Source organism: Seriola aureovittata, chromosome 7, assembly GCF_021018895.1.
Source record: "Seriola aureovittata isolate HTS-2021-v1 ecotype China chromosome 7, ASM2101889v1, whole genome shotgun sequence".
NCBI classification, from domain to species: domain Eukaryota; kingdom Metazoa; phylum Chordata; class Actinopteri; order Carangiformes; family Carangidae; genus Seriola; species Seriola aureovittata.
In genome coordinates this window covers 9312178-9340115 of record NC_079370.1, presented here as the reverse complement: position 1 = coordinate 9340115, position 27938 = coordinate 9312178, and the positions used below count along the sequence as shown (strand labels likewise).

The following is a 27938-nucleotide window of genomic DNA, read 5'->3' as shown; positions in this document are numbered from 1 at the left end:
GAGAGTTTGCAAAGTCAGTCTCGATGGAGCAGCTCCGGGCTGTACATTGATACAACATAACAGATGTCTTGCTTCTTTCATTTCCAGCTTTGAGGGAGAGTGTTATTCATTATCCCGAGCACTGATTGGACTATCCCAAACTAGATTGTGTTCATTCATTCTTTTTAACTGTGTGCTTTATTCGTCTGTAAGTCCATTTCTAATTAGTGTCTGTCATTTTTATTGTACATCTTATTAGGTTTTAAACATTATTGTTTTACTTGCTGTGACGCACTTGCTAAGGCCTTTGAAAAGTGTTATGCAAATAAAGCTTATTGCACAAGCAAATTTTATTTTCGGAGAGCTATTAAACTGTATGGTGCTGCCCTCCGAGTCAGTGAGAGACAGGCTCAATACTACAATTGTACACAGGATAAACACTGCAATTAAGATTATGGAAAATTACAAAAGATTGAAAACGAAAAGTAAAAACAAATACGTTTTCTAAACACTTAATTGTATAGCTAGTGCTGGACCCCATACGAATGCAAACCTATAATGCACAAAGGAAAGAAAGGAAAGTGGCAGGGAGGATGAGAGAAGGTGAACATGCAACAATTCTTCTTTTGTTACTGAAGAAAGAGAATAATCAATGGCGAGAAAAATGCTGATAATAACAAATAACGCTAATAACAGTCTGTGGGTGACAGTGGCTCGATGCCCATAGATTCTCATAAATACCTTTGAGACTCACTTTGTATCGAATTGACTGTGAAACCTCTCCCTCGTTCTCCGTCTCTACTTTATTCTGTCCCTCTCCTCGCTCCTTTGTGTTGGCTTTGGCTCACGGAGGGAACAGCAGACACTTCCCTGATGTAACACCCGGCCATCTCCCAGGATAATTCATCACAACACAGACACTACACTATAGATATTGGCTTTGTGTGTGTGCATGTGTGTGTGTGTGCGTGCATGTGTATGTGTGTGTGCAAGAGAGTGAAGGAGGAAGAAAGAATGAGAGAAATAGACTAATATAGCTACATAATGCGGCAGGCGGGAAAAAATAATGTAGATAGAGACGGAAATCCACAGGAGACTGAGAGAGAGAGCGGCCCGGAGCGATGGAGTTAGTCCACCCTTCCTGGAAGTACACCACACTAATCTCTCCACCCCACCCCCCAAAAAAAATTCCCCTCCACCGGATGGCAGCGAGAGCATTGTTGGAGAGCTATTCCCTCCAGATAGGTAAATCTTTTTTCCCCTCTCTGCACTAAATGGCAACTAAATGTCAGACTTCTGTTCAAGTCCAAGTTCACCTTTATTGTCCTATCTCATTTGCATGCTGAGGAGAGTTGGCAATAGGGGGGAGAAAGAGAGATATGGACCACTGAGGAGAAATGGTCCATTTGGTTAGTTCCACAGCTCTATTATAGCTATCAGTGCCCACAATCTCATAAAACACACCCCTGACTGGTTGCTCGCTTGCAAAACAGGCAGTCTAATTCACAGCACTTACAGCAGCGACCCCATTTGGGCAGTTAGTGCTGAATGGCTCGGCACAGAAAGGCCTTAGTTTGTGAGCCTGATATCTCGGCGTCAGATGGGCAATAGGCAGGAATGGGAAGGCCCTGCAGCGAGTGATGGAGCAAACGTGAAGGTAAGAGAGAGCCAGAGTGGGATGTAATTTACGCTCCCGGAAAATGTCCCCAACAAGGTTTTTCGGTGCTTACGGGAGCCAAATTAGATACGGGAAACCATCTATACTTTATACCTTGCCTAACCTTTGGATCATTTCCCAGGGCTGTCTCTTCCTCTGTCGCCTGGCGCTCCCTGTCCTTATTCTCTCTGTTGCTGTGTCTTTCTTAACCCCTCTGCCCTTTGTCTCTTTATCCCTCGCTATTTTCTTTATTCTTTCTCATTTTCTCTTTCATTCTAGCTTTCATACCCCGTCTTCTTCCTCGCTCTGATTAGGCCTCAACGTGCTTTCCAAAAAGGTGCAAGTCCATGTCTCGTGGGAGAGCAGACGGAGCTGCTCTGTTTAAATACTTAATAGAACTTACTGATAGTGCTGATCTGATAGAATTGTGGGGGAGAGTTGAAAGTAAGGTTTCCCTGAGTAGTGACCTCAACTACCCAATTAAAGCCACTCCGCGATCGAGGCGACTAACAAGTGAATAAACGTGTGCAGAACAAAAGCGCTTGAGTGTTGTATCAGTGAACAGTGAAAACAGCTCTCTATTCCACAGTATTTTTGTCTCATCTTGGCACACAGTTCAGAAAATCTTCAGTGACTCTGACGGAGACTGTTCCCGACGAGAGTGTAGGAGTCAAATCAATGTAATTACAAGTCCTGGAAGACATAATCATTAGAAATGTGAAAATGTGTTCAGCTGCCAACTTGCACATATAAAAATATCATGCCGTATGTTTACAAATAATGTACAAAATATGTCCCTGAGTTACAAAAATTTTGCTTTTATTTTCTGTGGTTAAAAATAGCTACATCTTCACGTCAGCTAATTATGCAGAAATTATTGCTGAAACTTTCCTTTTAACCACTCCTCATCATGTGGAAGATTTAACTCCAAGGTCAGCTGCGAAAAAAAAAGAGATGTCTGGTTGTGCCAGTCATTCATTTTCTTGACATTTCCACAAGGTCTTTCTGCAACCGCAGTACTACAGTAGAGGATGCTTACCATAACTCGATACTAGCACTTGAATGTATCTTCCATTTCATATACTTGAATAGATGGTATATGGAGTCAGTTTAAGGCTGTGTGAGACTGACTCTTGCATGGTCCTTGCAGCAGAGTTCTTTATGTATTACAAGCTCAAAGCCATGAGACAAATACATAAGTGATAATATAGAATGGAAGTATAATTTTGGCTGTCTGATGCTCTGCTCAGTTCAACTCAATTAAATTGAGTTAAACCAAGAGTAACAGGAGCAGATTCAGATTACATTAATATAATGTATAAGTAAATAAGAATATCTCATAAGCTACTTTGGAGCAACATTCAGCAAAAGAGGCTTGAATGACGTTAGCTCAGCAAATAGAATCTTGGGAGTCTGAATCAAGCTGAAATTAAAAGCTGAAACACAATTACAACAGCAGAGCAATCTTTTTTCCAAATCATATGTAATCAAAATTATCTTTGCAGTAGCAAGGCAGATGAGAGACTGAACAGGCTGACCATTCAGTCAAGTGATAGGATCCCAGTTTGGGACGTAGATGTTAAAGGCACAATTGAGGAGTTTGCACAAAGCCAAGCTCCTTGAATGAAAGTTGAGCGAGTGCTCTCTCTCTCTCGAGGGGATTTGGGGTTTCCGATTGGCTGCTCTGCCTGTTAGAGATGATTTCTATGTTGGATGGCAGCGGACCGTGTTGGGTTATGATTTGGGGAAAAAAAAAACTGCTGAGCAAAAGAGCACCATTACAGCACAAAAGTGTGCCAAAAAAAATCTGCACCTGTGTGCAGATTTGAGTTGATCCTCTGATAATCAGTAACATCTACTTACAGCTGATAGCTGACTTGTTAGTTGATTGGATTTTGTTACAGTGTCCATGTTCCTTTTCTTATTTTGTTTTTAATTTGCATGCTTGTTTGCATCACAACCAGTTCTAGAACATGCCCCTGGTTTCATGTACTGTAAAAAAAAAAATCTTTTATATTCAAACCAAGTCATTAATTAGGTGGTTAGGTTAGTAGTGTCTCCAGCAAAACCATGATTTGAATATATTCAAATTCAACCTGTTGCCATTTACTCTAAACTGTTACAAATCATGGTTTTACACCATAGCCTTAAGCTCGAGCCAACGTCTGAAGAGTTTTATCACATAGATTACGTAGGGCATAAATAAGTATTGCTCCACCACAAAACATAAAACAAAATTTTGCTTCAATTAAGCCGCCCCACACATATTTCATAGGCAATGTTAAATATCCTTGATCATTGTTCCTTTGCTCAGATGTTTCCTAGCAGCACTAACAGAAAATCTGGCTATGGTGGCAACTTTTGCCCTTAATTAGTTAAGAAAAATATGTAATGTTTTTCTACCCTGAGGCCCTCAATGAAATTTGCCTTCATTATAATATTGGTTACAATGATAATTTGCCATAAAGCCGACGAAAAAACATGTGATTGCCAAGGCCATGCTCTAATGAGAAGCTGTAATAAGCTCTGATCTCATCACTGGGGTTAACAGTGGATTATGCAGAGATCTTCAAACTATGCTTTTAAAACAGTTAAAGCAGTCACACTGTTAGGGCAGAGAGTAAAACCATCTCCTAAATTAACTCTGTGGTTATCTGACTTTTTAATGTGGAATTGCTTCAAAGGAAAAGTGAGGACATTTGCAATAAGAAAAATGTAAAATGTGAGTGTTGGTGAGTCATCGCTAATGTGTTTAAAAGGCTTCAAATGTCACTGAGGGCCAAGACTTAGACACAGACAGACTCGGTTTTTCTGCAGAGACAAATGTTCACACAGACACACACCTCGCGTGCCGTTGAAGAAGAGGGTCTGCCGGCGGGGGTTCTGGATGACCACGATGGATCCATCGTAGTTCTGCAGGCGGCAGGAGATCTGGGCCGTACCGCCCTCCAAGACTGTGACATTCTCCGCTTGCACCGCCTGACAATGAGCTGAGGGGGAGAAAGATGGATGTTAATAAAGTGATACAGAGGGAGGTTGATGGAGAGGAAGAAAAAGGAGGGAGAGAGGAGGAGAGGGACAAATAGGAGGAACAGATGCTGAGAGAAAGAGATGTTCAATTTGCACCTCACTCGAGATAGAACCTTTCAAAATAAGGTACTTAAAGCATCTTTCATTTATTGCTATTCATCATCTGGGAATAACAAGGGGGAAATAGAGAGAGGGAGGGAGACGGAGTGATAGAGATTGAGAGAGATTGAGTGGGAGAAAAGGCACTGAAGGACTCAACAAGTAAAAGAGGGTCCTTATAAACAATGTGTTCTTCTGATTATAATAAGGATGATTATAAATACTGCCATTTGTCTTTTTATGTGCATAAGCACACACATAGAAACGGCCCTATTGCCTCTGGCTTTAACAGAATGCATCAACACACACATTTGAATACATTACGCCTTATTAGATCTCTAAGTGGCTGCCGGTCTTGAATTTAGACACACAGCAGCACACACACACATGAATGGACACGAATAAACATGGCCACATATGGAACAACACACAAACACAATCAGATCACAGACTGCGGCACTGCTACTACTTGTGTGTATATTAATAGTCTAAACCGCAGTTTTATCGAATGAGCGTGTGATCAACTCAGTGTGAAAAAGCTGGTCATAGTACGGATCAGCGAGAGCCACGTTGCAGCCTCGGATGCACTTCACACAGTCTTAAAACCATTTCTCATCCAGGTGCAAGCTAAACCATTTGATTACACTCCATTATCCCGATGTAATGGTTCTTATTATAGGTATTTGGAAAGTGCTAGGAGGGGGAATCATGCAGCGGCTTTGCCTCTTGTGAATGAATAAGCATATACAAATGGACACCTTCTTGAACATTTATGTGTGTACACATGCTCCAACAAGTACTCTCTCTCTCTCTCTCTGTCTCTCTCTCTCTCTCTCACAAATGAGGATGCAAACACACACCGAAAATACCCATGCACATGTACCACACTCGGCAAACTCACAGAAACTTTTTGCACATAATCTTTCAAACAAACTTGTCTGGCCCCTAAACTCGATGTTTTTTAGACAAGGGGGCTGAGGAGCAGCAGGGAGCCTCTTTGATGTTGCTCACAGCCCAAGAGTCAGTAATAAGGAGGTTGATTATGCTTTGATTGGAGCAGTGTTTGTGGGTCAGACTGTTGACACGGCTCGATTGAGTCACACCTCCCGCTGAGCACAATGGACACCGAGCTCCACCGCTTGAATTCAAATGATCTGCTGAGCAATTAGTCATATAACCACAGCCAGGAGTGGAATGTGATTGCCTTGAAGAGAGTACCAGCTTGCTGGGCTCCCCGAACTAGTATTTACCAATTTGCATCCCTATTTGCATTCCCTCTCTCCCTGGCAAAGTGTTGGCCGTGGGGAGGATTTAGGGAAAGAACGACATCAATATTGACACATGATGATGAAGCAGGCAATAAGGAGTGCCGATAAAGATGGCGTGAGTAAATATATTTCACTGCTGGGCCTAGCAGTGTCTCCGAGCTCGGTAAAACACCTTCAGAAGGAAAAAAATGCTGTGAGACAAACAGATGGTGGCTGCCATAGAAGGAGTTGCTGACTTGACTGCTCTGGGCCGACATAAATGTCTATATCTGCAACTGAGCATGTCCTACGTTTCTGTGTTTGTGTGTGTGCGTGCACATATACAATGGGTGGGCATGTGCATTGGGTGTGCATATGCAGGGGTTGGAATATTGCAATTAAGCTACTTTGACATCATCTGATCCCGCCAACTTCATCCAAATTTAATTCTCCCCTCGATTTTAATCTCTTTTAATGAAATACTCAAAGCCTACATATTCATCATATCAGGGGAAGGAGACACAGTGGATATTGAACTGAAGACAGAAAGAAACCAAGAGGGGATAGACAAAGAGGACTCTGATACTCTATGGAACAGAGAAAAAAAAAAATCTTGACAATTACCACTAATTGTAGTCATTATTGCTGCCATTCTCTACATCAATATTGTGATTCATATCGAGGGGCATCAGGGCCTGCCACTGCCATTGCAATTACTTTTCTAATCGCTGTTATTACTCATCACCATGGCAACCGGGCTAGGCCACCATTGTTTTAAACAGTGTTAATTGTAATAGTGCTGCAGTGCATCCTGACTTCGTCGGTGCAGCACCCGTGTGTGATTAGTGACCCATCAGGGCCAAGAGAGAAGTCAGAGCCACTCCAGACAAAGAAAGTGGTCAGAAGTTTGCTTCTGGGAGTTAGCCAGAAAAACTACTCAGCTGTCCATTTATACACCCACTTCTCCTGACAGCTGCCACCCCTTTCAAAGGAAATTAGCTTCAGCGGCATAGCGGTAAAGTGCAAAGAAAAAGCAACAAGGAAAAATAAAGAATTGTTAACTGCTGTTGTGAGTGGGACGACTGGCATCCGCTATCGCCTGCTGAGAGATGCCACCCAGAAACACCTGCTGGCTGCTGGGGGAAGATCAATCTGGGCAAAGAGAACAGAGGCACGGGGAGACGGTGTCGGGGGTGGGGGGCTCTAACCAGGAAATTATAGCAGGGAGTTAGGAAGTGATGGTTTCGGTATAATAATGCAGCTGGCGGGGGCTGGACGAAATATATGAGAGATGACGCATATTCCTCTAGTCCCGCTCATAACACAGCTGGGTACAGCACTTTAGTTTGACTGTAGGTTTTATAGGCCGCCATTCATATCAAGGCCATGAGTTTGTGCTTCTGATCACCAGCACAGCACAGTGCAGAGAGGGAATGAGAAGGAGGCGGAGGGAATCAACCTCTGTGACAGAGGTATTAATCTGGGCCCCATTAAAATCTTTGCCCATAATAAAATACTCCACAAGCGTTGAATTATATTAAGAGAGAATGCTGAGAGCAATCAATACCATGGTAGTGCACTGACAGCTATGATCAAAGGATAAATAAAACAGGAGGGGGAACAAAAACAATCACTTCTCTCTCCAACCAAGTGGGGGCAGTATTTCATAGCAGTCAATTGGTGCTTCTTATCATTTGAAATGCCTCTACACCCCCCAACCCCACACCCACCCAACCCCCTGGTGTCAGGCCCTGGAAGAAGAAGGAGCCTTTATTTACTACGGCAATAGAGATCCAAGACGGGCCATCATTTCAAAATACATAAACAAATAAATAAATAATAGGCGTGCAAATTCATAAGACAAGGCTGTTCAGGGGCCCGTCCTAATAGTCCCGCAATGGGGTTGAGTTATAAGCCGCGGGAGACGGGGGATATAGAGGGACAGTGGGAGGGGATAAAGGGAGGTGTGGAGAGTTAAAAGAGGTGGATTTGGGAGGCAGCCAGGTGGACTGCTGGCTAACCCTCGGTCACGGTAAATTCTAGAAACTGCCTCAGTGGTGCAGGGTTAGCGGTCTGAATTACCGCCTTGCTGCGCCTCTCTCCCTCGCTTTCGCTCTCCCCTTAATTCTCTCCCTCCACGTCTCAGAGTGAAGAGAGGAAAAGACAGAATAAAAAGACGAGTCACATAAGAGAGGAGCTGTCTCCATTTGCCCCAAACAAGCCCCCATGTATCCTTGAAGCAGTGCCGTCACTGTCTCCCTATTCATTATCTCTCATTATCTTTCAGTTGGAAGTGCGCCAAGTGCTTGTGTTTTCTTTGCATGCTGGCCACGGATTTACAAGGGAATCGATGCAGGAGACTACAATGCACAACCCCTTATGTTATTACTGTTTTAATTAAAACAATAACGGCGGCTCATAGTTTCCACTCGTCTGGGGTCATCTACTGGCAACTTCTCCATCTCCTCCCCATCTGGATGTACATTTTTCCCCATTATCCCCCGAGTCTGCGAGACGAGCCGGTTTCCATGGTATGTATGCAAATGAAGTTTGCAATGTTTATGTGTGGGTGCGTGTGTGTGCGCACTAACACTTGCTCCAGGTTAATCACAGAGTTTTGCAGTGTACTGACTCTATGAAATAGCTGACTTTGAGGTTCTTCTCCTCCATACCTCCCTATGCAGACCCACAACTCTACCCCCCCCCCCCCTTTTCTCTTCCCAGTCTAAAATTATCACTCCATCTCTCTCAGGGAGCCAGAGCTCTGCCAATCAAATCCAGTGCAAAGAAAAAAAAAATGCTCCCTCTATAAATAATACATAATCCTTTACAAATCTCGCTCTCGTCTCTCTCATTACCTTCGTTCTGTCACTTTCTCCTGTCCTCCTTTTCTCCCCTCTCCTCCGCTCAGCCTTTCTTCTCATTTTTTTTTGGTGCATACTTCCCCCCCACCTCCCTCGTTTCCACTTAGTCCACAACTCATAATTCTCTCCTCCCACTGCCTTTATGTCTAATCTGATTCTCACCATCTCCCTCTTTCTCTTTTTATTTAAACCCACAATCTCTCCATTCCTCTCCACCCCACCTTCTGCCTGATCTAATCCTTGATTCCTCCTCCTTTCATCAGTCCCCTCTCCTTTTTTCCCGTCTTCTCCCTCCTTCTCTTCACCCTTATCTTTTATTGCATCGTTCATCATGCATCTTCCTCATCAGAGCTGTCCTGAAGATCCCTCGCTCCTCTCAGAGGCCTCAGGAGAATTGTTACATCTCTGTAACTTGCCGTCTCTTCACTCCTGTCCCTCCTTCTTTTTCTTTTTCTTAGTGTAGTTTTTTCCCCCCATTGCAATAGTTTCCTTCCAAGCCGCAATACGCTTTCATTCCCCTTGCAATCTCTGTCTCATTCTTCCTCTTTTTGTGACTCAGTGGGAATCTTTTCCTGCCTCTCTGCTGGTTCTATCTCCCCACTCTCCTTCGCTAAATGTGATTTGTTCTGCAGCTCAAGTCTGCAGCATAATCACGCTGTTTTTATAGTGTGCTGGGAGAGCGGAAGAGAGGGAGCAAAGGAAAGACAGGGAGAAAAGTGAGAGGGGTGAATGGGAAAAGAGGACAAAACAAATGAGTGGAGTGGGAGACTCATTTTTTCCTCCCTCTTTCATCTTCTCCTCTTCTTTTGCTTCTTTTAATTGCCTGTCATATAGCTCAACCCACTTTCCACTTTCTATCCCTCTCTTTTTCTCTCTCTTTCTGTCTGTCTTCCTTAATCTCTCCCTCTCTCCCTCTCTCCCTCTCTTTGGCAGGAACTTCAGACCTTCTCTCATCATACTCTCTCTCCATCGCCCACTGGTGTACCGTGAGCACTCCACTGCTAATCAGCAAAATCAGCATAAAATTGTCTCTTTTCACTCCTGACCTCGCATTAGAAACATTAACTTTCATTTATTTACATATTTCACATGCTGTTTTTTAACACTCTGACTTTGCTCCCCGGTCACGCTGTCTCCATCCTCGGCATTGAAATCTGTTGTCTTCCTCCTCTCATGCACCCCTCCCCCCTCCCCCCCTCCCCCCTCCCCCCTCCCCGAGCTCTTGCATCTCTCGTTTTGACCTTCGCATCTTTATGTCTCTCCAGCCCTTCGGTGTATTTCAATCACCTCGTCCCTCTCTTGCCCCATCCCCTCTTCTTCCCCGCTGCATTGCATCTCCCTGAGCGCTCTTCTCTCATCTTGTCCACCCATCCCATTACTCTTTCTGCTCTTATTCACCTCTTCTTACCCTTCACAAACCACCATCTTCTTCTCTCTTTCCTTTCTCCTCTCTTTCCACCCTGTTCTCTGACAGCCAAAGCTGGTTAGCTCTATCTACTGTGCAGCATTTTATGGCCCGGGTCTGTCACAGCCTTAACAACCCTGCAACAATGGCCACCACACACACCCCAACAGCGGCTTAAAGGAAATTTACAGGGCTATTACGCGACGGCTACCACACTGGAGATTCACCACAGCCAAAAGCACTGGTCTTAACACCCCTTCAAAATCCACCACATGGCAGCCTTCCCTTTGGTGTGTGTCTGTTTTGTGTGTGAGTGTGAGATGCTGATGAATGTGTATGTGGCAGAGAGGAAATATACAGGCGTGTGCATGCATGTAAAAGCAAGAGCGTTTTTGTGTGTGAAATGGTGTCAAATGTGTACGAGAGAGTATATGTGTGTGTGCACACTCAAGGCCCAACACAAAACTGCCCTACTGGCATGAATTACATAACCACACTGACTGCCAAGACACAAACTCATTCTATCTCTGTATCCCTCACTCCCCTATTGTCACCCCCACCCAGCATCCCCCACAACATCCGACAAAACACAATGTCCTTCTGTTGATCTAATATGCAAAAAAAACCAAAAAAAACACAGTACTGAATTGAGATTTTGGCTGGCACAGAGGAGAAGGCACTGTGCGCAGTGGTACTACGCTTGTTTACCAATGAGCAGCGGGGAAAGAACATCTTCCTGTATTAAATACATAATAGTAATGACAGGCAGTATTAATAGCACCCAGCAACTCTGCCAGTGATCCAACTCCACACCGTGCACTGCTTTTTCCGACCGTCTCTGCCTCGTGTTCAGTCAACCTTATGACTCTTTGGTTTCAATTCTCGACCTCACGCAGCTCTTTTTTAGACCATGTCCCTTGTTTCATCTCTGTACCCCTCCCCTCCATCTCTGTCTTTCTTGCACAGACAGACACAGACTGTATTGTTCTCCGTCTCGCTGTTTCTCTTTCTCCCTCTGCACATACAGTACACGTTTCTATCTGGTCCAGTCCTTTTTTCCTTGTGCCAGCATGTCCCTCTCTCAACATATATTGGTCTGTTGCACTGCACTTTACCCCCCATTCTCTTTCTATTCAACAAGCTCTCCATTTGACTCGCTATATCTCTACCACTCTGGGGTCCAACTTTCTTTTATTAGGTTCTTCAGAGGAAAAGCTGAGAAAAAGGCCTCAGCCAGTTTCTTTCTCTATTTTCATTCATGACTGTTTCCCTTTAAGTCCTTTGGTCCAAGCGTCTCTTCTCTTTCTCTGCCTGCTTTCTCATTCCCCGGTCATTTCACCTCATGTGTATACACTCCTGTCTTCAGATTCTCTCTTTTCTTAATCTTAATTACCAATTCTAACTTAATTACCAGCATTTTGAACAATTCATCTGAAGCGCTCATTTCATGATTCCATCGTGTGCTATTCTTCCCTTGGTCATTTGCTGGGCACTGCACTGGATCTCGTTCTGTATCAGTTTACTGCAATTAGTATCATATTCACAATTGTGTTCTCTTTTTTGTGTAACAGAAGCATCCCATTACAGCATTTAGAGGTATATCTGCAGGGAGTTCAAATTAAAAGAACAAAGAGCTTGTACGTAATTGCCACATCTTGGCTATAATATGAAATGAATGTGTACATGTGAACATTATGTGCTTGTTTCCCTCACTTATTTGATGTGTAATGACACCTGAGTTTCCCTCTGGAATCAATACTGCACGTCTCATTTAATCTTTATGAGTGTGTATGTGCATGTGAGTGTTCAAGCGTTGCATGACTTACGAGTGATGCAGAGCAGGACCAGGACCAGGCTGCGCAGGGCCAGAGCGAAGGGGGCAGGGAGGAGGCGGCAGAGGACAGAGCTCCGGACAGGCCTCATTGTGTATTGAGAGGCTGTGTGTGTGTGTGTGTGTGTGTGTGTGTGTGTGTGTGTGTGTGTGTGTGTGAACGTATCTTTCTGTCTATGTGTGTGTGTGTGTGTGTGTGTGTGTGTGTGTGCGTAGATGTGCACGTTTGATCAATGGGTCCTCTGTGACCCTGCCTGCACTGCTACAGACAAACTAGTCCACACACACACACATACACACACACTGATTTGTTCTCTGCAATGCTGCAGGCACGTGCACACACTAACTGCCCAGCTTTACTTCAGTGCAATCAGACAGAATTTGTTGTTTGAGGAGAATGCTTTAAGAAAGGACTCTTATTTGCTACACTGCATCACAACACATGCAAAGAAAAACTGCTTTAGCTGCAAAAGAATAACATAGAATTGAATTGTAGCCAGGGCTTGAACGCAATACACAGAAGTCTGGCCAGAGCTAGTGATTTAGACACTCCATCACAATGCACATAGAAATGAGCTTAGAGCAACAAAAATGTTCCACTGTTGACTTTAACACCATGTGCTGCTTAGAAATAACTTACAACATGCAGTGTCTTAAATCCATACAGTGCAGAAGCTTTGCTCCTACAAAGCAGTACAGGGGCTCAGTCCCATCTAAGCAAAATGACAACAAAGCAAACACGGCAAGGGGAGTTATTTTCTACCACAGTGCTCTGAGCCTAAGACCAAAGCCCAAGACCCTCAGATCAATAAGCCGGAAAAACCAATACCCAACGTGACCAAAGCAGACCTGCAACTCTTTACTGTTTACGAGCAAGGGTAGTCAGTAATGGCAGCTATGCAACTAACCAAACAAGGAACAACTTCATTTACTGTTCATCATCTCCACACCGCAGTGTCAAACTCAGCGCTAAGCTAGTTCCCGAGCACCAGGTGCCCAGAAAATCACCCACAGAACTAACCACAACAACAAATAGACTGCTTCTCTACTGTAGGTCAAACCGCACTGCTCAAAGAAAAGAACAGAAAAGATCAATAATACTATATTTCAATCAGATACAGGCCGGGAAACTGTCTCGCCAAGCAAGTGAGGTTTATCTCCACTGATGTTGACTGAATGCTAACTTATGAAATGGAGCTACCTACGTTGCTGTGCCCTGGAGGACAAGAGAAATCTGGGGCAACAATGTTCATTCAAACAGATTTTATTTTAATGAGTCAAACAAGGTTTTCAGCACTTCTCACCCGACAAAATTGGCAGGCGGAAGTCAATGTTCCTTTGAGCTATTAACTGAACCGGGCAGGCCTCTGGAGAGAAGGAGACACCATCTCACTGCAACTCATCTGGAGATAGCTAAGGTTAAATAAAATCCACTGAGCTCAAGTGCCGCTCTATAAAGACAGAGAGTGGAAGTGCCTGCTCTGTGTAGAATAACCAACTGCAAAAGGGTTCCGGCAAACTGCAGTACTGCGCTTTAGTTATATGATATCACACTTTTTGGTCTGCTATTTTACTCCAGAGACTAGCACATTATTCTCATAAGGTGTCTACCATTATTCGCTTGAATGCCAGAGCTCTTTCGATATGCTATCATGTATACACTGTAGCGTAAACGGACAGTGATTTTACATGGTAATTTTCAGACTCCTCAGAATAATCACAGGCTATCAGACAGTATAATCGCGCAGCATCGACCTGCCTAACTCTTCCTTTCCAACATGCTCCACTGGATGCAGTCAGCGCCTGGGTGCACTCCAGACACACGCTCACTCATACACACTGATCTGAGAACCTGCTACGTTTAAGGTCCGGACAGAGTTCCTGCCGATTGTCAGGGACCTAATGCGTCATCCGTCTCCGAGAGTGTGTAGCTGTGGTGTGTTTGCATGTGTAAGTACGCGTGTTTTATGTGTGTGCACGTGTATGCGTTTGCAGTGTAGAGACAAAGCGTGACGAGCTGCACCACACACCTCACTGAACACTATCTGATGGACTAAAGTGCGGGTGTCATCCTTAGATTACTACACACTGCCCCGCTCTCTCACTCCCTGCACTGCAAACACAATGAACTCTAATGGCGACGGCCCTGACACTTCTGGCAAAGCCGAAAGCGGATCATCGCCAATCTTCCCCCACGGCTCTGACTTCACCCGTCAACTGGCTGACGCTGAGAAAATTACTCTGTGTCGGTGAACACCAGTAGCTCGGGTCTGGCAGTTCTGGGGCCTGGCAGCAGACGGGTGGAAAACAAAGCGCATTTACTTGTTCAAACTGATCTCCTCAAATTGTGCTTAGTTTAATCCGTTCTGTCCTCTTTCCCCCTCCTCTTCCTTCAGTCCTCCAGTCAGTGCATAGCAGCTAGTTAGTTCCCACAAATGTGTCCTTCCTTTTGCTTCACTTCTTTCCTGTTGGTCTATGAAAATAGCTATAATCCAAATGTGGTATCACTGTTGATCACATCCATCTGTCTTTCCGTTCTCTGTCTTCCACTTGTTTATATAACCCTGGCCTCCCTCCCCTTGCTTAGAATGTGTGTGTGTGTGTGTGTGTCAGTGTGGGATCAGTGTCTGCATACTCTGCATACTATTTTGTGAAGGTTAGAGACATGTGTGTGTGTGTGTGTGTGGATGGAAGCAGCGACAATGGTTGCCTTTCAGGTCAACAAACAGTGGCGGTGTGTGTGTCTGAATGTGCTTGACTGTCCACTGTTGACTAAAGCAGAGTGTACATTTGGCTGTCTCTTTGGCCCTTTCACCATCTACTACCCATTAGTTTATCTATGCAGGCTCACACTGAGGCATCACAGTGCCTCTTTATGTTAAATGGCGGTTTTTATGGCTGCAGGGATGCGCACGGCTGTCTACTGACAAGAAATGTGCACGATGTTTGTGTGGGGCATTTGTAATTCGAAGCGGATGTGGGTAAAGCAGAAATAAACATGACTATGACAGTGTTATGAGTTATGCTGATGTGAACATGGCTCAGTAAAAGGTATCTGCTCCATATCTTTACACTGATGAAACAGAAATCATTGCTAAGAGCTACTCCAACCTGTCAGTACGTTTTGCATCAGCACATGCATAATGCAGTTCCTTTGTTCATGCTCATTGCCGCTCCTACTATCATTACTGATATTGGCAATAAAACTGGCAAAACAAATCCAATGGCTAGAGCTAACTACACTAGACTGTGTCTATGACTTTCATTGTCCTGTAAAATGCGAAAGGCAACACAATTTTGCTATTATAATAGCACCTCTACTTGTTCTTAATCAACTGATCATAAAGTACCAGCTCTAATCTGCCACAAGCTGTATTTACAAACATCTTTATGCATCCAATTTGAAACATGCTGTTCCCTATTATCAAGTCAAATAAAGTCAAATTTATTTATGAAGTGCTTTTAACAAAATAGGGTCATCGCAGAGTGTTTTATAGGGAAACAAAGAACATAATTACATACAAAAAGAACACACTGCAAATCACTGTGCGACTGGTGAGAGCGTGTGTGTATTTGCATGTCTGCGAAGTTCCTGTGTGGGCAACCCCCTCATGGGTGTATTTGTTTTTGTCGCAGTCCGTGCGGAAGGAAGGGAGGTAATAGCAAATTGTGTACCCTATCCCCCAATCCTCTTTTTTTTCCCTCCCTCTCTCATCGAAATCAAATTTTTAATGGGCTTCATTGGTGCCACCGTGGAATAAGTGTTGCCAAAGCACTTAAGGGGCTTAAGTCAGCGGCGTGCTGAAAATATTAAGCACTCAAACAGCCTTACAAGGATCCCTGCCTGCTTAAGTATGCCAAGGAGGTCGTGCCAGCATTTAATACCAATTGTATTAAAGCGCTCCGACAACGGAGAGGAACAGAAATATAGATATATACAGTATGTACCACAACTGGGAATAGATGGAGAGATAGAGGCTGGCGGGAATAATGGAGCGAGCCAGAGGAGGCATGAGGTGGGAGACAAGGATGACTCGAAGGGATAGAGACACCAAAAAAGGGTGGAAGAGTAGTGCAGCTACATGGAAAAGAGAGAGGAGGAAAGTGAAAGGAAGTGGGGAGACCATCGGAGAGAGGTAAAGGAGGAGAGAAGAGGAAATTTAAAAAAAAGAAAAACGGGCAGTGTAGAGGAGGAGAGATGCGAGGGATTCAGGCCAAGGTGTGGGAGGTAAGGGTTGATGGGATAGCTGTGAACCAGCAGCAGAAGGCTAATGCAGAGATTCTATCGGGAGGCTTATCCAAGATTAAATTTCTTTTTGTCCTTAAGGCTCTTCTTGGGTAAGCGGAAGTGTCGAATTTATTTCTTATGTCTCCCTTGAGGTTTTACAGGAGAGTGGGTTGGGAGCGTGTGTGAGCGTGTGTGAGCGTGTGTGTGTGTGTGTGTGTGTGAGCATGTGGTGGGGTACATGTATATGTGCCTGTGTAGGTGTGAATCTTGAGGGTTCATTTGCTGGCAAAGTGTGAAGGAGGGCATGTGTTCCTGAAAGGTAAAGATAAATCAAATTAACACCTCCCCAAGGGTGTATGAGCATAAGAGAACATCCAAGTATTAGTGTGGTTACATTAATGTAGGCATATGAACTCATACATATAGATATTCATGAATATAGATTGTGTATATTCAAGTGCAATTCAAATAACACGTTTTTTTTTCTTCCTTTTTTTTTTTTTTTTTAAGTTTGTTTTGTGGAGCTGCCACGAAGTCCCAAAGTACTCGAAAGTCACAGGAAAGTATTATCTGACTTGTCCTGATTGAGTAATCTCCTCTGGGATTCTCTCCAGTGTAAACAAAACACACAATACTATTTGCAAAAGCGATGAGCTTGATCCCTTATATGCTATCTTCAACTTTTACAAGGAGAGCATTAGAAACACCAAATTAAAAGCCTTTTTTTTGTTTGTTTGTTGTAAAAACAAGTGTTTTGACCCAGGTCTGAATACATTCACATCAGGGTTGGCGTGCTCAGCCCCTCCCAGGCCCTCCGCTCTCCCACTTCTCTCGTTTTTCTGATTTCTTGTTTGTCTGGCTGACTTGGTGTTAATAGCTAGCCTAGAGCCATGCACTAGCTAATCCAACTCGGTTTGCTCTGAACTCTCTAATTAGAAAAGTCACTGCTTCTTGATCTATGGACACTATCAGTTACTGCAGTTTCTGGAGGCACGGCTCAGGCTACTTCCTGCTCACCACATGCTGCTAGGCAAAGGGATCAATAGGGCCCAATCATTTAGGAGCATTTCGAGTGACACCACCCGGCTTTCTTCACACAATTTAGGATTACAAAGTTTTGATTTTCTTTATTTTTCACAGTCTGCTGATAGTGGAGCCTGGCAAATAAATAAAAGTCAATATGGCTCACATCATGACTGGCTAACAAGAATACAAAGCAGATGTAAGGATTTGAATCGCTGGCTGTTTGAAATGACATGGTTTGGATAGGAATGCACATCCAGGGTGTGTTTTCTTTCATATACTCCTACATTTCCTCACCTTTCTTTGTGTATTTAGAGTAAGCCCAGAGATTAAAGTCAGTTGCTGGCAGACAACAGGATTGGCACTGGTTTTACAGAGTGGAAGGAAGGACATAAAGGCACTTTGGTAACCATTGTAGACATCCTATTATTAGTCTCATCCCATTATGCATTTACCGTGCATCAACTGCGCATTAAAGGGGACAATTTCATCTTATTCTTTTCCAGCCTGGCAAAGAACTGAGCATGCATTTTAGAACAAAACACGGTGAAGACTGCAAGAACCGAAGATGGAGAATGATATTGATGGCTTGTGCTAGTGGCGCTAAAGAAGCCATCTGAAGCTCACTGCTCCAGTAGCAATGCTCTCCTTTTGTTTAATTCTCTGTGGTGAATTCACTTAATCAGATAGAGCAGTTATTTAACAAACACAGGACTAAGAACCTCTCTCACATGCACATGCTTTCATCCTGAAGACTAGCAGAAATCTTCCTGTCTTGGGGCCATACATGAATGTGAGCCAGATTTGCAATTTCGCTCCACAACAAATCCTGGGGAATCTCGCTCTTTAATGCCAGTGCAGACAAAAGCTAGAGGACTCAGATGAAAAAATATATATATTAAGAGGAGATTCTAACAACTTTCTCACACCAAGAGAAATGCCTGGAAATGAAACTAATTGGTACAAATGAGCTTCTCACTATCCAAGCATCGGATTATATTCTCGTAACACAGTGAGGACGGACATCCTTAAATACAACTTGTAGTGTTACCTTAACTACGGTACATAGAATTACAGGTTCCCCTGTGCAGCATTATCATTGTGCATTCAAATAGAACTAATTTTGGAACATATTGATCCCTGAATTAAATTGTTTAATCGATGAAACAAGGAAACATTTACAAAGTGAACACAACTTTAGGCAAGTCAAATCACTTGGTTAAGGTATGAAGAAGACTGTTAATGTCGATGGCAACTTGAAGCATGAGATGGGATGCACTGACTCGCTAACTACTGTTTCAGTAGCCTAAAGCCATTAACACAACAACTTAACAGGACAGAAAAAGCCACAGCGAAAAGTTAACACAGCAGTTGTACACATTCTTTATGAAAAGGGCTTCAGAAGAGGCTGCAGTCCTTGCCCGTGTGAATAACATCTGTAGCACTACCGGTGCAGAGAGATACAGCAGGATTCAAGGTAGCTACAGGTTTTTCTCATTTGCTCAGATAAAGAGAACTGCAGGGTACAAGGAGTTAAAGTATATAAACCAGCATGGCTCGAAACTTTTCAACACAGACGTGGCACTTAGATGTGCTCCTGGCCGTTTGCTGTTTTCATACATGCATTAATAGTGCACACTCATCTCAGAAAACATACGAGGTTTCAGTATGAGAAGGTATTACAAGCATATTTTATGTCTAACCACGCATGGCCTCCCCCATTGGGATGCAAGAGAGCACGGAGCTCAGTCATCCCTTATTCAGTAAGATAAATGCAAACAATGCTACCTGCCAAGTTGAGAACGTACTGTTGGAGCTTCCTAACGAGGGTTTCTGTGTGTGCTGCGAGCCACATGCTACACAGCTACCTGCTGGGAGTACCACTCATTATCCATGTGGCATCATACCTCCCAGTGACAGGCTACGACTCCCTGCGCACTGTTTTCTCTGCCGCGGTGCACGTGTCAGCCTCACTTCTTTATGTTCCCGGTGCATGCGCTAACATTTGCATGTCGCGTGTGTGGAATTCTTCTTTGTTCCCTGATGTGTGTACCCCTGACAGATAGCTTGTCACTGTGCCTATATGTGCGTGCACAAGTTCATTATCTTGCTCTGTACTTTCCAGGTATGTGCGTGTGATGTGTTATTGATGTGCATATCAACCTGTCATGGCCGCAGCTTATGATGTTTCAGTCTTGAGCTCTCTGCGGGAGAGGACAGTTTGCATATCTCGGCGTGTATGTGTGTAGCTGGAAGCTGGGTCTGAACCAGGTTAGCTATGAGCTGTCGTGGCATAGTGTGGGTGATTAAAATTGCGCAGCTATGTGCCACCTCGCCGGGGGGTTCATCGCCAACTGCCTTGCCCCCATTCCGCCAATTCACAAACGCCTAACAAAGGGATAATTTCTCCCTCGCATGATATAATCTTTCCTTTCACCCATTCCCTCAATGGAAGCCTTTATGGCTTTTTATCACATCTCTCCTTCCCTCCCTCCCTCCCTCCCTCCCTCCCTCCATCTCGTTCTGTCTTCATCCCCGTCTGTTGCTTTAGTGACCCCTCCCTGCTAGCCTGTCTCTCCCCCTGCCTCCGTTGCTTTTTTCCCACTCCTTTTCTTGGTCTTCTCTTCTTTCCCTGTGACCTTACAGAGGGTCTTTGCACTGAAGTCACTCTTGTTACCCTTTCTCCCTTTCTCTGTCTCTCTCTGTCTCTCTCTCTCTCTCTCTGGAGGAAAATCACACACTCATCAGTTTGCCAGCTCTGTTCCTGACGAGCAGGCTCGCAAGGAGAATATTAACGAAGCTCCTCAGCCAATTAACACCTAAAGCACATAACAACCTTTTATGCCAGCAGACACACTCGCATGCATGTGCACGCACACACACACACACACACACACAAGTGCATAAAAAACATGCAGGAAAATACACACATCGATTACCAAACAGTTCAGCCTAAACACACCTACTTATAGAAAAAAGGATCACATAAACAGAAACACACCGACAGGCCCCAAAGCAAAAATACACTATCACACACATATGCACATGCACAAACACACACACAAACACGCACACACACACACACTGGTAGACTGTGCTGATGAATGTGGGTGAAGAAGGAGGGGGGCATTTATGGGAGCAAGGGGAAGTAATATGGAGGGAAAGGCGATGTAAACAAAGTGATGAGCAGCAGTGTGGCAGAGAGGGAGAAGGAGGGAAAGGAGGGGAGAGAGGGAGGGGGAGGAGAGATTGTGAGAGCAAGGTGAAAGACAGATTTATGGAGTGTGAAGAAAGGCATAAAGAAAAGGGGAAAATCAGTGATAGAAGGTTAACGTGGCCTGGCTGCTCCTGACATAGTTCATGCTAATTTGAAGGGTTTAATAGTGGGTGGGTGTAGAGAGACACATACACACACACACACACACAGACAGACACACACACACACACACACACACACACACACACACACACACATACTTCTGGACACGTGGGGCAGTATCCTTGTATGCATAAAACATGGCAAGAGAGCAAGAGCAGGGGGCGCGAGGGAGATAGGGAGAACAAGTGCGAACGGACAAAAAGCGTATGGTAATGACCCGGATAACGAAAGGCGGCCGCAAGGGGTGGAGAGTCAGAGAGAGAGAGAGAGAGAGCGAGAGAGGGGCGAGTGTGAATGTGATAAAGTAATGGTGAGGAGGGAGGGCGAGAAAGAGAGAGAGAGAGAGAAACTTTCCTCACGGCCTGCTGCTTTTGGATTGAACAGCGTGCAAATGAAAAATGGAGATGAAATAATTAGACAGGCTGACTAGAAGCGCTCATCTAAATATGTAAATGCACTTAATTTTACTTTGATTTGCTCCACTGCCTCCCTATCACTCTCCCACTTCTATCTCTCCCACTTTCTTCCTTCCATTCTTTCCCTCTCATCTGTTCCCATTTCGCTCTCTCTACATGTTTTTCATCTCCTTTCTCCCCCTCTCTCTCCATCACGTGCTTCCTCTCCCTCTTTGTCCTTCTTTCTACTCTGTTTTCTCTCTCTGCATATTAAAGCTACACTATGTTAATACACTGTAGGTACGTCAGCTCATTTATTCACTCTTTTATGGACTCGGAGCCGTGTGTATATCAGAGAAGGAGAGAGTGCGTTTAATTAGTTCATTCATGCCTGTCTGACTCTGTGATGAGGTGCGCGTGTCTGTGCATGGTTACACACACAGCGGCATGGATGCATGCGCACATGTTTGTGGTAAAGTATAAGTTTGGATTTTTTAAAGCCCATCTTAATACAGTATCCAGATGCAATATGTGCAATGTTACTGATCCCTAAAGTATTATTACAATCAATGCATCCCGTCAATACTGGCCGTGTGAGGTTCAGCTGAAAGTAATTTGAGGCTTTAGCAGTCTGAGTTAGCCAAATGAAGCGGGTATCTGCCAAAGTTACAGATTTCTGAGTAAAAAATTCCCTCCTTTTGTTTCCAGTAGACACTGTTTCCTCGCTGAGCCAAGGCAGAGGGTAAGTATTTGATAAAATGGCCAAAAACAACTGGAAAGGTATTGTACAAGGCCAAGATCACCGGCACCAATCTGATCACAGGCATCACTGCTTGTGTGCAGGTGGATGGAGAGAATGATCTTCGTGTCACTCTTTACTCAACACAGTGGTTTTTTTGACTGTCAACAAACAGGCAGCTGAATCTGCCAAGCGTGAGACAGGTAACAAGGGAATTTTACCAGCGGACTGTTTGTAGTTCAGTCAAACAGTGGCTGTCTATCATTAAGCTGGCTAGTTAATTTCACTTGAGTGAATTAACCTGCTAGCTAGGTAACATTAATTCCATAAATCCAATGCCAGACTGATAAACATTCAGTTTATGTAAGGTGTTAAAATGAGGTTGCCATATATGTTTTTATTTTCATTGCAAGATTATCCACTGCGGAGGCCGGTAACATTTGCATATAAATATGAATTGACCTTGTGTTTACTTTCTTCACTGACACAGACAAAAAATGAAAAGACTGCATCAATCAAAGCTCAGCTTAGGGAAGAGAAGAGCTACAGAAGAAGATGAGGAGACTGAGAGAAAAAGAAAGAGAGGAGGTGATGGATACGAGAGCGGAAGAGCAGGTACTGCCCACTGTGCCCAGGAGAGGATGAGCATTATGTCCCCGTGCTGTTCAACACAAACAAAAATTAATTGATCTGATCACATTCAAACATTGCAGCCGAATTACCAGAGACATTTTTGTTCTTTGGTAAGTGCAGTGTGAAGCTGTAGACTCAATTTAACAACACGACACACTTCTAAAAAACCTGCCTACGGCCATGTTTGTTATCAGACAATATCACCAATAAACCTGCCGTATGAGACTATATGGATGAAGATAAGTAGTTGATTTTGCTAACTCAGACTGCTTCCCTATCATTTCCTTTCAGTCCATCTCTCCAGTCCATCTTTTTTCCCCTCCTCTCTCGTCTCCATACATTTGTGAAGCGGATTCTTAAAGCGAAAAACTTTTTTGCTTAAGAAAGTCTGTGGCTAATCAGGAACACTTGTGTCTTTCCATTGACTGTATGCAAAGATGTTGCCTGTAAAGTTCACCTCACATTCTGTCTGTACACACCTTTTACGGTTGAGCAGAGCGTCACATCACAGCCACTGAGGAGGAGGAGGAGGAATGATTACAGTGATTATTAACTATCTTAACGTACACACAGTATGACACGAGAGTATCATATTAAGCAAGACTTGAAACAGTGCAAACCTGCCCCATGCCTGTGTGTCTGTATATGTGTATTACTGCAGACAACTTAATACCCATGTTGTGATTCATATAAAAAAACTGGCTCTGTAAACCAACGGATAAGCCACAATCCAATTTATCTTGCTTAGAACTATTCTGTTGAAGCTGCCCATGTAGTTCACATCTCTACTGACGTTTTAAAGTCCAGTAATTATAGTAACAGTTCACAGATCCTGTTATAATTAAATACATTGTGCATAACTTCTGAACGTGATTGGTTTCTGCACCTTGTAAACAAAACTGGCTGCAAAGCGCTGTGAAATTAAAAGCTCCCGTCCTATCATATTTTCCAGGGCTTTTAATAATTGCTTTTTTAGTGTATGTTGACTGAACATATTATTAAATTAGATTGTGCATTTTCATTGTCACTTGTATTTACAGAAGCTTCTCTTGAAACAGAGATCTCAGTTTTAATGAGATACAGTACCTGGGCGCATAAATGAAAAATGAAAAGCAAGTTTATGTGTGTTTTAGTACATGCACACCTTGTGTGTTTGTGTGTGTGTGTGTGTGTGTGTGTGTGTGTGTGTGTGTGTGTGTGTGTTTGTGTGTGTGTGGATTATAGATTATAAGAGTCACCATGAAAAAAGGCAGCTGTCCTTCTTAATGACAATCTGTCAGAGCTCTCTTCTAACCGCTCCTCTTTCATCTGTCTGTCTTCCCTTTCTCTGGCTCCGTTCTCCTCACTTTTAGTCCGACTTGTACCAAACATCCCTCACTGGGACACACTTCCTGTTCCTACAAGGTGACTGTGACAGCAGTCTTCCTCATTTTACTTCTTTGAGTTTGTTTCTTGCCGCTTTCCCTTTCTCTCTGCCTCCTGTCGTGTCTTTTTCTACAATCTGAATATGTCCTTTGTGGACTTTTTAATGGAATGTCAGAAAAATAATGATTACAGTATTGTGAGGTTTTTATTTGCACATCAGAGCTTTTGCATCTTTGTAGTTGAGCATCTTGATCTATGATCTATATAAAGTAAATGTGTCATATTTATTATAAAGTTGTTGAGCATCTATCCACATTTTAACTTCCCATCACAGTTAAATGATCAGACAAGGGATGATCAACGCAGACAAATGACTATCGCACTAATTGTGACACATGATGAGGCAAATAATTGTTCTTTAAAAGGCAATGGTTTATAAACCAATTAAAGTAATGATTACTGATAGATAAAGCAAGTTATGATTTAATGGATCAGAACAAGTTTATCACTTTTCTTTCAGGCTGTAACATCTCTCTCTTTTTTTCACCATCTGTCTTTCTAACACTGTCGTCTCAAGTCCAGCAAAGTGAAATGTCTTATGGGTTTTGTTTTGATTTCTTTCAGTTCTTTGTTGTTCATGTTGTTTTTGTGGCTTTGTTATTTTTCCATTTTCTTGTATTTTTTTTTTCTTCTCTGAGGAGAAAAGAAGGGCGACGGTTTTTTTTTCTGTTCAATGTTTGTTTCTTTTCCAACATCAGATAGCTGAAGGTATCAAATGCAGCATATTTTTCCCTCTGTCCCGCCTTCACTAACACTCCACACACTGCCCACATACACCAGTGCTGTGCTAAACAGCCAGTTGGCATGTTCAAGGTACCTATCACTGCCTCCACACAAGTGACCTGACACAGCACTGTTTTTATTCATGTGCCCTTTCCTCCTCTTCTCCTCTGCTCTGCTCTCTCCTTCACATCCTCCAGCTCTAACTACCCTCAGGCTCTGTTTATTCATTTATAAAGCGCCACCGCTGTTTTTATCTCTGTAATAAGCATTAGCGCTCTCTCGCACTGGACTGAGCAATGACCATATGGCTGCACAAACACACACACACGCGCACACACACACGCACACACACAAACGCACACACACACACACACACACCAATCAGTCACTACTGTGTGGGAAAAATTAAGTTGACATATCTACAATATATTAATCATTCTTTTAATAAGCAGAGATAGACACACAGGCACTGGCAGACCTCAACAAAGGCTCTTGTCTCCAATTGTCTTTCAACTAGACGAATGATTGATTATTATGAGTTTTTTGGTTAGAAAAAAAAGAAAATTCTCGGAAAAGCCACTTCACCTTAGCGTTTATTAGGACTGTCAGTCACACACTGTTCTCAGTGGATCACAGCCAGGGCCAAAATGTGCAAAAGCTGGTTCAGCCTACATCCCTCTTGTGCCAAGTGAAATTTAAAAAAAAAAAAAAAGAAGAAATTATCAATTCATCAAAGAGATTTTCTCTCCCTCGTTTATTGTGCAGTGGGATACTGGGCGCTATTTGCCTTTAACAAGCAAATACTAGCTGAAACTGTTTTAACGAGCAGATAGCACACCGTTCCCTCTCAGAACACAGTGCACAGTGAATTCAACACTTACACACTCACGCATTCAGGCACGCACATTCCTCTATTTACTCCTGGGTGACTCAAAGTGGACGGAGAGTCTGCCAAGCCACAGCAGAGGGATCCATCAAATGAGCTGAAATAGCTCGCAGCAATTAGCCTGCCTAAATATTATATACCTCCTGCCTCTTTTAAAAATTTGAGATTTCACATTTCATTCAGCTTGATCAACAGTACACATGGTTAACTACCTTGAGGGAACTTGGGGGATTTGAGACCATTTAGAGACTAAGCACGAGAACAAGAATTAGGCCCCAACTAGCATGACTAACACTTTAAACACCGCTGCTATCAGGCAGTGTTTTATCTGTGAGGCCCCAGTACACCTGTTGATAATTCTAATGAAGAAAATAACACTCCCAGCAGGGGATGAAATTAAACTGCAGCAGTTGCAAACAGGCCTAATAAGGCTCTATGTGGGGCCGGCACAAGAATACATAGATTCCAAGTTGTGTGTGTATGTGTGTGTGAGGGTGAGATAAATGGAGGGTTCCACTTTTATAACATGACTTGAAGAAAGCCCTCATAACTGAAAGCAGGTTTGCATAAGTGTTCCATATGTAGTCATCTACAAGTGAACACTATGCCACCCACCCGCACACACACACACACGCAGACACGCATAGACACATGCTGTTTCATGATTGCTGTGGCTCTGACAGCGGCCCTCCTTTAATTTCCTTTTAGTCTTAAATGAGAGCTTCAGCCCATGGTTTGGTAATGATAGTTATTACATTGCTCTGCCTGCAGGAGGCTATCACACTGACACACACTCACACGCGCGCACACATACACACTTGCCCGCCATTTCATTGATACATGTACAATTGTGCAGTTGAGTCATGAAGTTATTTTGGAAGGAGCCGACACAGTAAAACATGCAAATGCACTCATGCATGCAAAAACACAATAATACACACAACCCCCACCCCACCCCCGACGGCATCTCACACACACACACACACACACACACACACACACACACACACACACACACACACCCATCGCAGCTGGTCTTTCCTCCACACGAAGCTCCTCATACTAACATCCATCGCCTAGCAACCTCCTATCAGAGAACACGCTCACCTCTGGACCTCCAAGTGGCCTGGCCCTGAAAGGCAGCCAATCAGGTGAGCTGCTCCCCTGGGACAAACTACTGTGATCAAGAAGAGCGGTTGGGAGGGCAAGTGTGGAGGGTGAGTCGATAAGGCTTCAGTGTCACCGGCACAAACCTCCCTCTCTTTTTCCTCTGTCAAGCTTTTCCCTGCTCACTGTTTTTATGTTCTTTTGACACAGTTATTGATGTCAAAGCACTTGAACCTCATTCTCGTCAGCTCTACTCCTCTCTCTCGCCCTCTCTCTGCGTGTAGGAGGCACTGTATGACTTTAAAACCCAAATCTATTTTGTAAATGAAGCAGTACAGCACATAGTAACTGTGGGCTGTGTTTTCTCTCGGTACGCTCACAGACAGATCTGGATTACGGAGAAATGTGTTAGCGCTCACTTTTTTTTCACCAAAACATTTTGCATTGCACTCTGAGTGGGATTTTCTTCGCATGTTCTCTCTTTTTGTTTTCCAGACTTTATCTTGTCAAATTGAACTTGAAATTCACTGCTATCCCGGCTAACAAAGATGCCTCAAATAACAAGACATGGCTGTGACAATATTTTAGATTGTGACAGTGTTTGTAATGCAACATGTTTTGAGAGGGATTATGTCCCGCCAGAGAATTTCATTTCTTCTCGTAGCTGTCAGGTGATTGACAGTAAGCGGAGCACAATGTAACACAGTGATATGAAAGCACTCAACCTGGGGACTTTCTGGCACAATGAGATAATGATAAAACAGAAACTCTAACAAGACCAAATCAAGGCTTCATTTTTTACTGTGATGGATTTTCTGTCTCAGCCAATTTTCAAGTCTGTGCAAGTTGTTTTTCAAGCAGAATGGAAATGGCAGGAAAAATGACTTCTTTAGATGGTGGAAAAATGAGCTACGTTGTCTCCAGCTCCGTTAACACACCACTGGGAAAATCACAAAGAAGAGAGACGCAAACTTAAACAAACAACAATATTATCCAGTAACAAAGATGATCCTGCTGCTTCGTTCTGTGACACTGACTCTGATCTCACAAGAATGCGATTGATCCAATGAAACCCCAATCAAAACAGCAATGGGGGCAGAGGAGCAGACTCAGCACACTCAGCCTCACCTCACACTATAATAAACTCTGCTGTCGCTGGTTACTGTCAGATCTGCTGCGGGACTGAATCTGTCGCCGTGCGGTGCAGGATTAGGTCAGGATCTTTACAGATGTGGGGTTATAATTATCAGACGTGTTTGACATTATTGGGGTAGCTCAGATCAATCTG

General features: G+C 43.6%; 1 protein-coding gene across 6 annotated transcripts in view; it reads right to left on the bottom strand.

Annotated features, from left to right (window-relative positions):
• cadm4 (cell adhesion molecule 4) overlaps positions 1-27938 on the bottom strand; it is a 142212-nt gene that overhangs the window by 23973 nt on the left and 90301 nt on the right. Inside the window, exons 1-2 of one of the 6 annotated variants that reach the window (XM_056381351.1) lie at positions 14435-14650; positions 4480-4626 (exon numbers count right to left, since the gene is read on the bottom strand). Coding sequence is in view for 5 of the 6 variants with exons in the window: in XM_056381348.1 (XP_056237323.1) it covers positions 4480-4626; positions 12108-12204 (244 nt within the window). In the remaining variant the exon portion in view is untranslated. The other 5 variants (XM_056381348.1, XM_056381346.1, XM_056381350.1 and 2 more) reach the window with 5 other exon arrangements.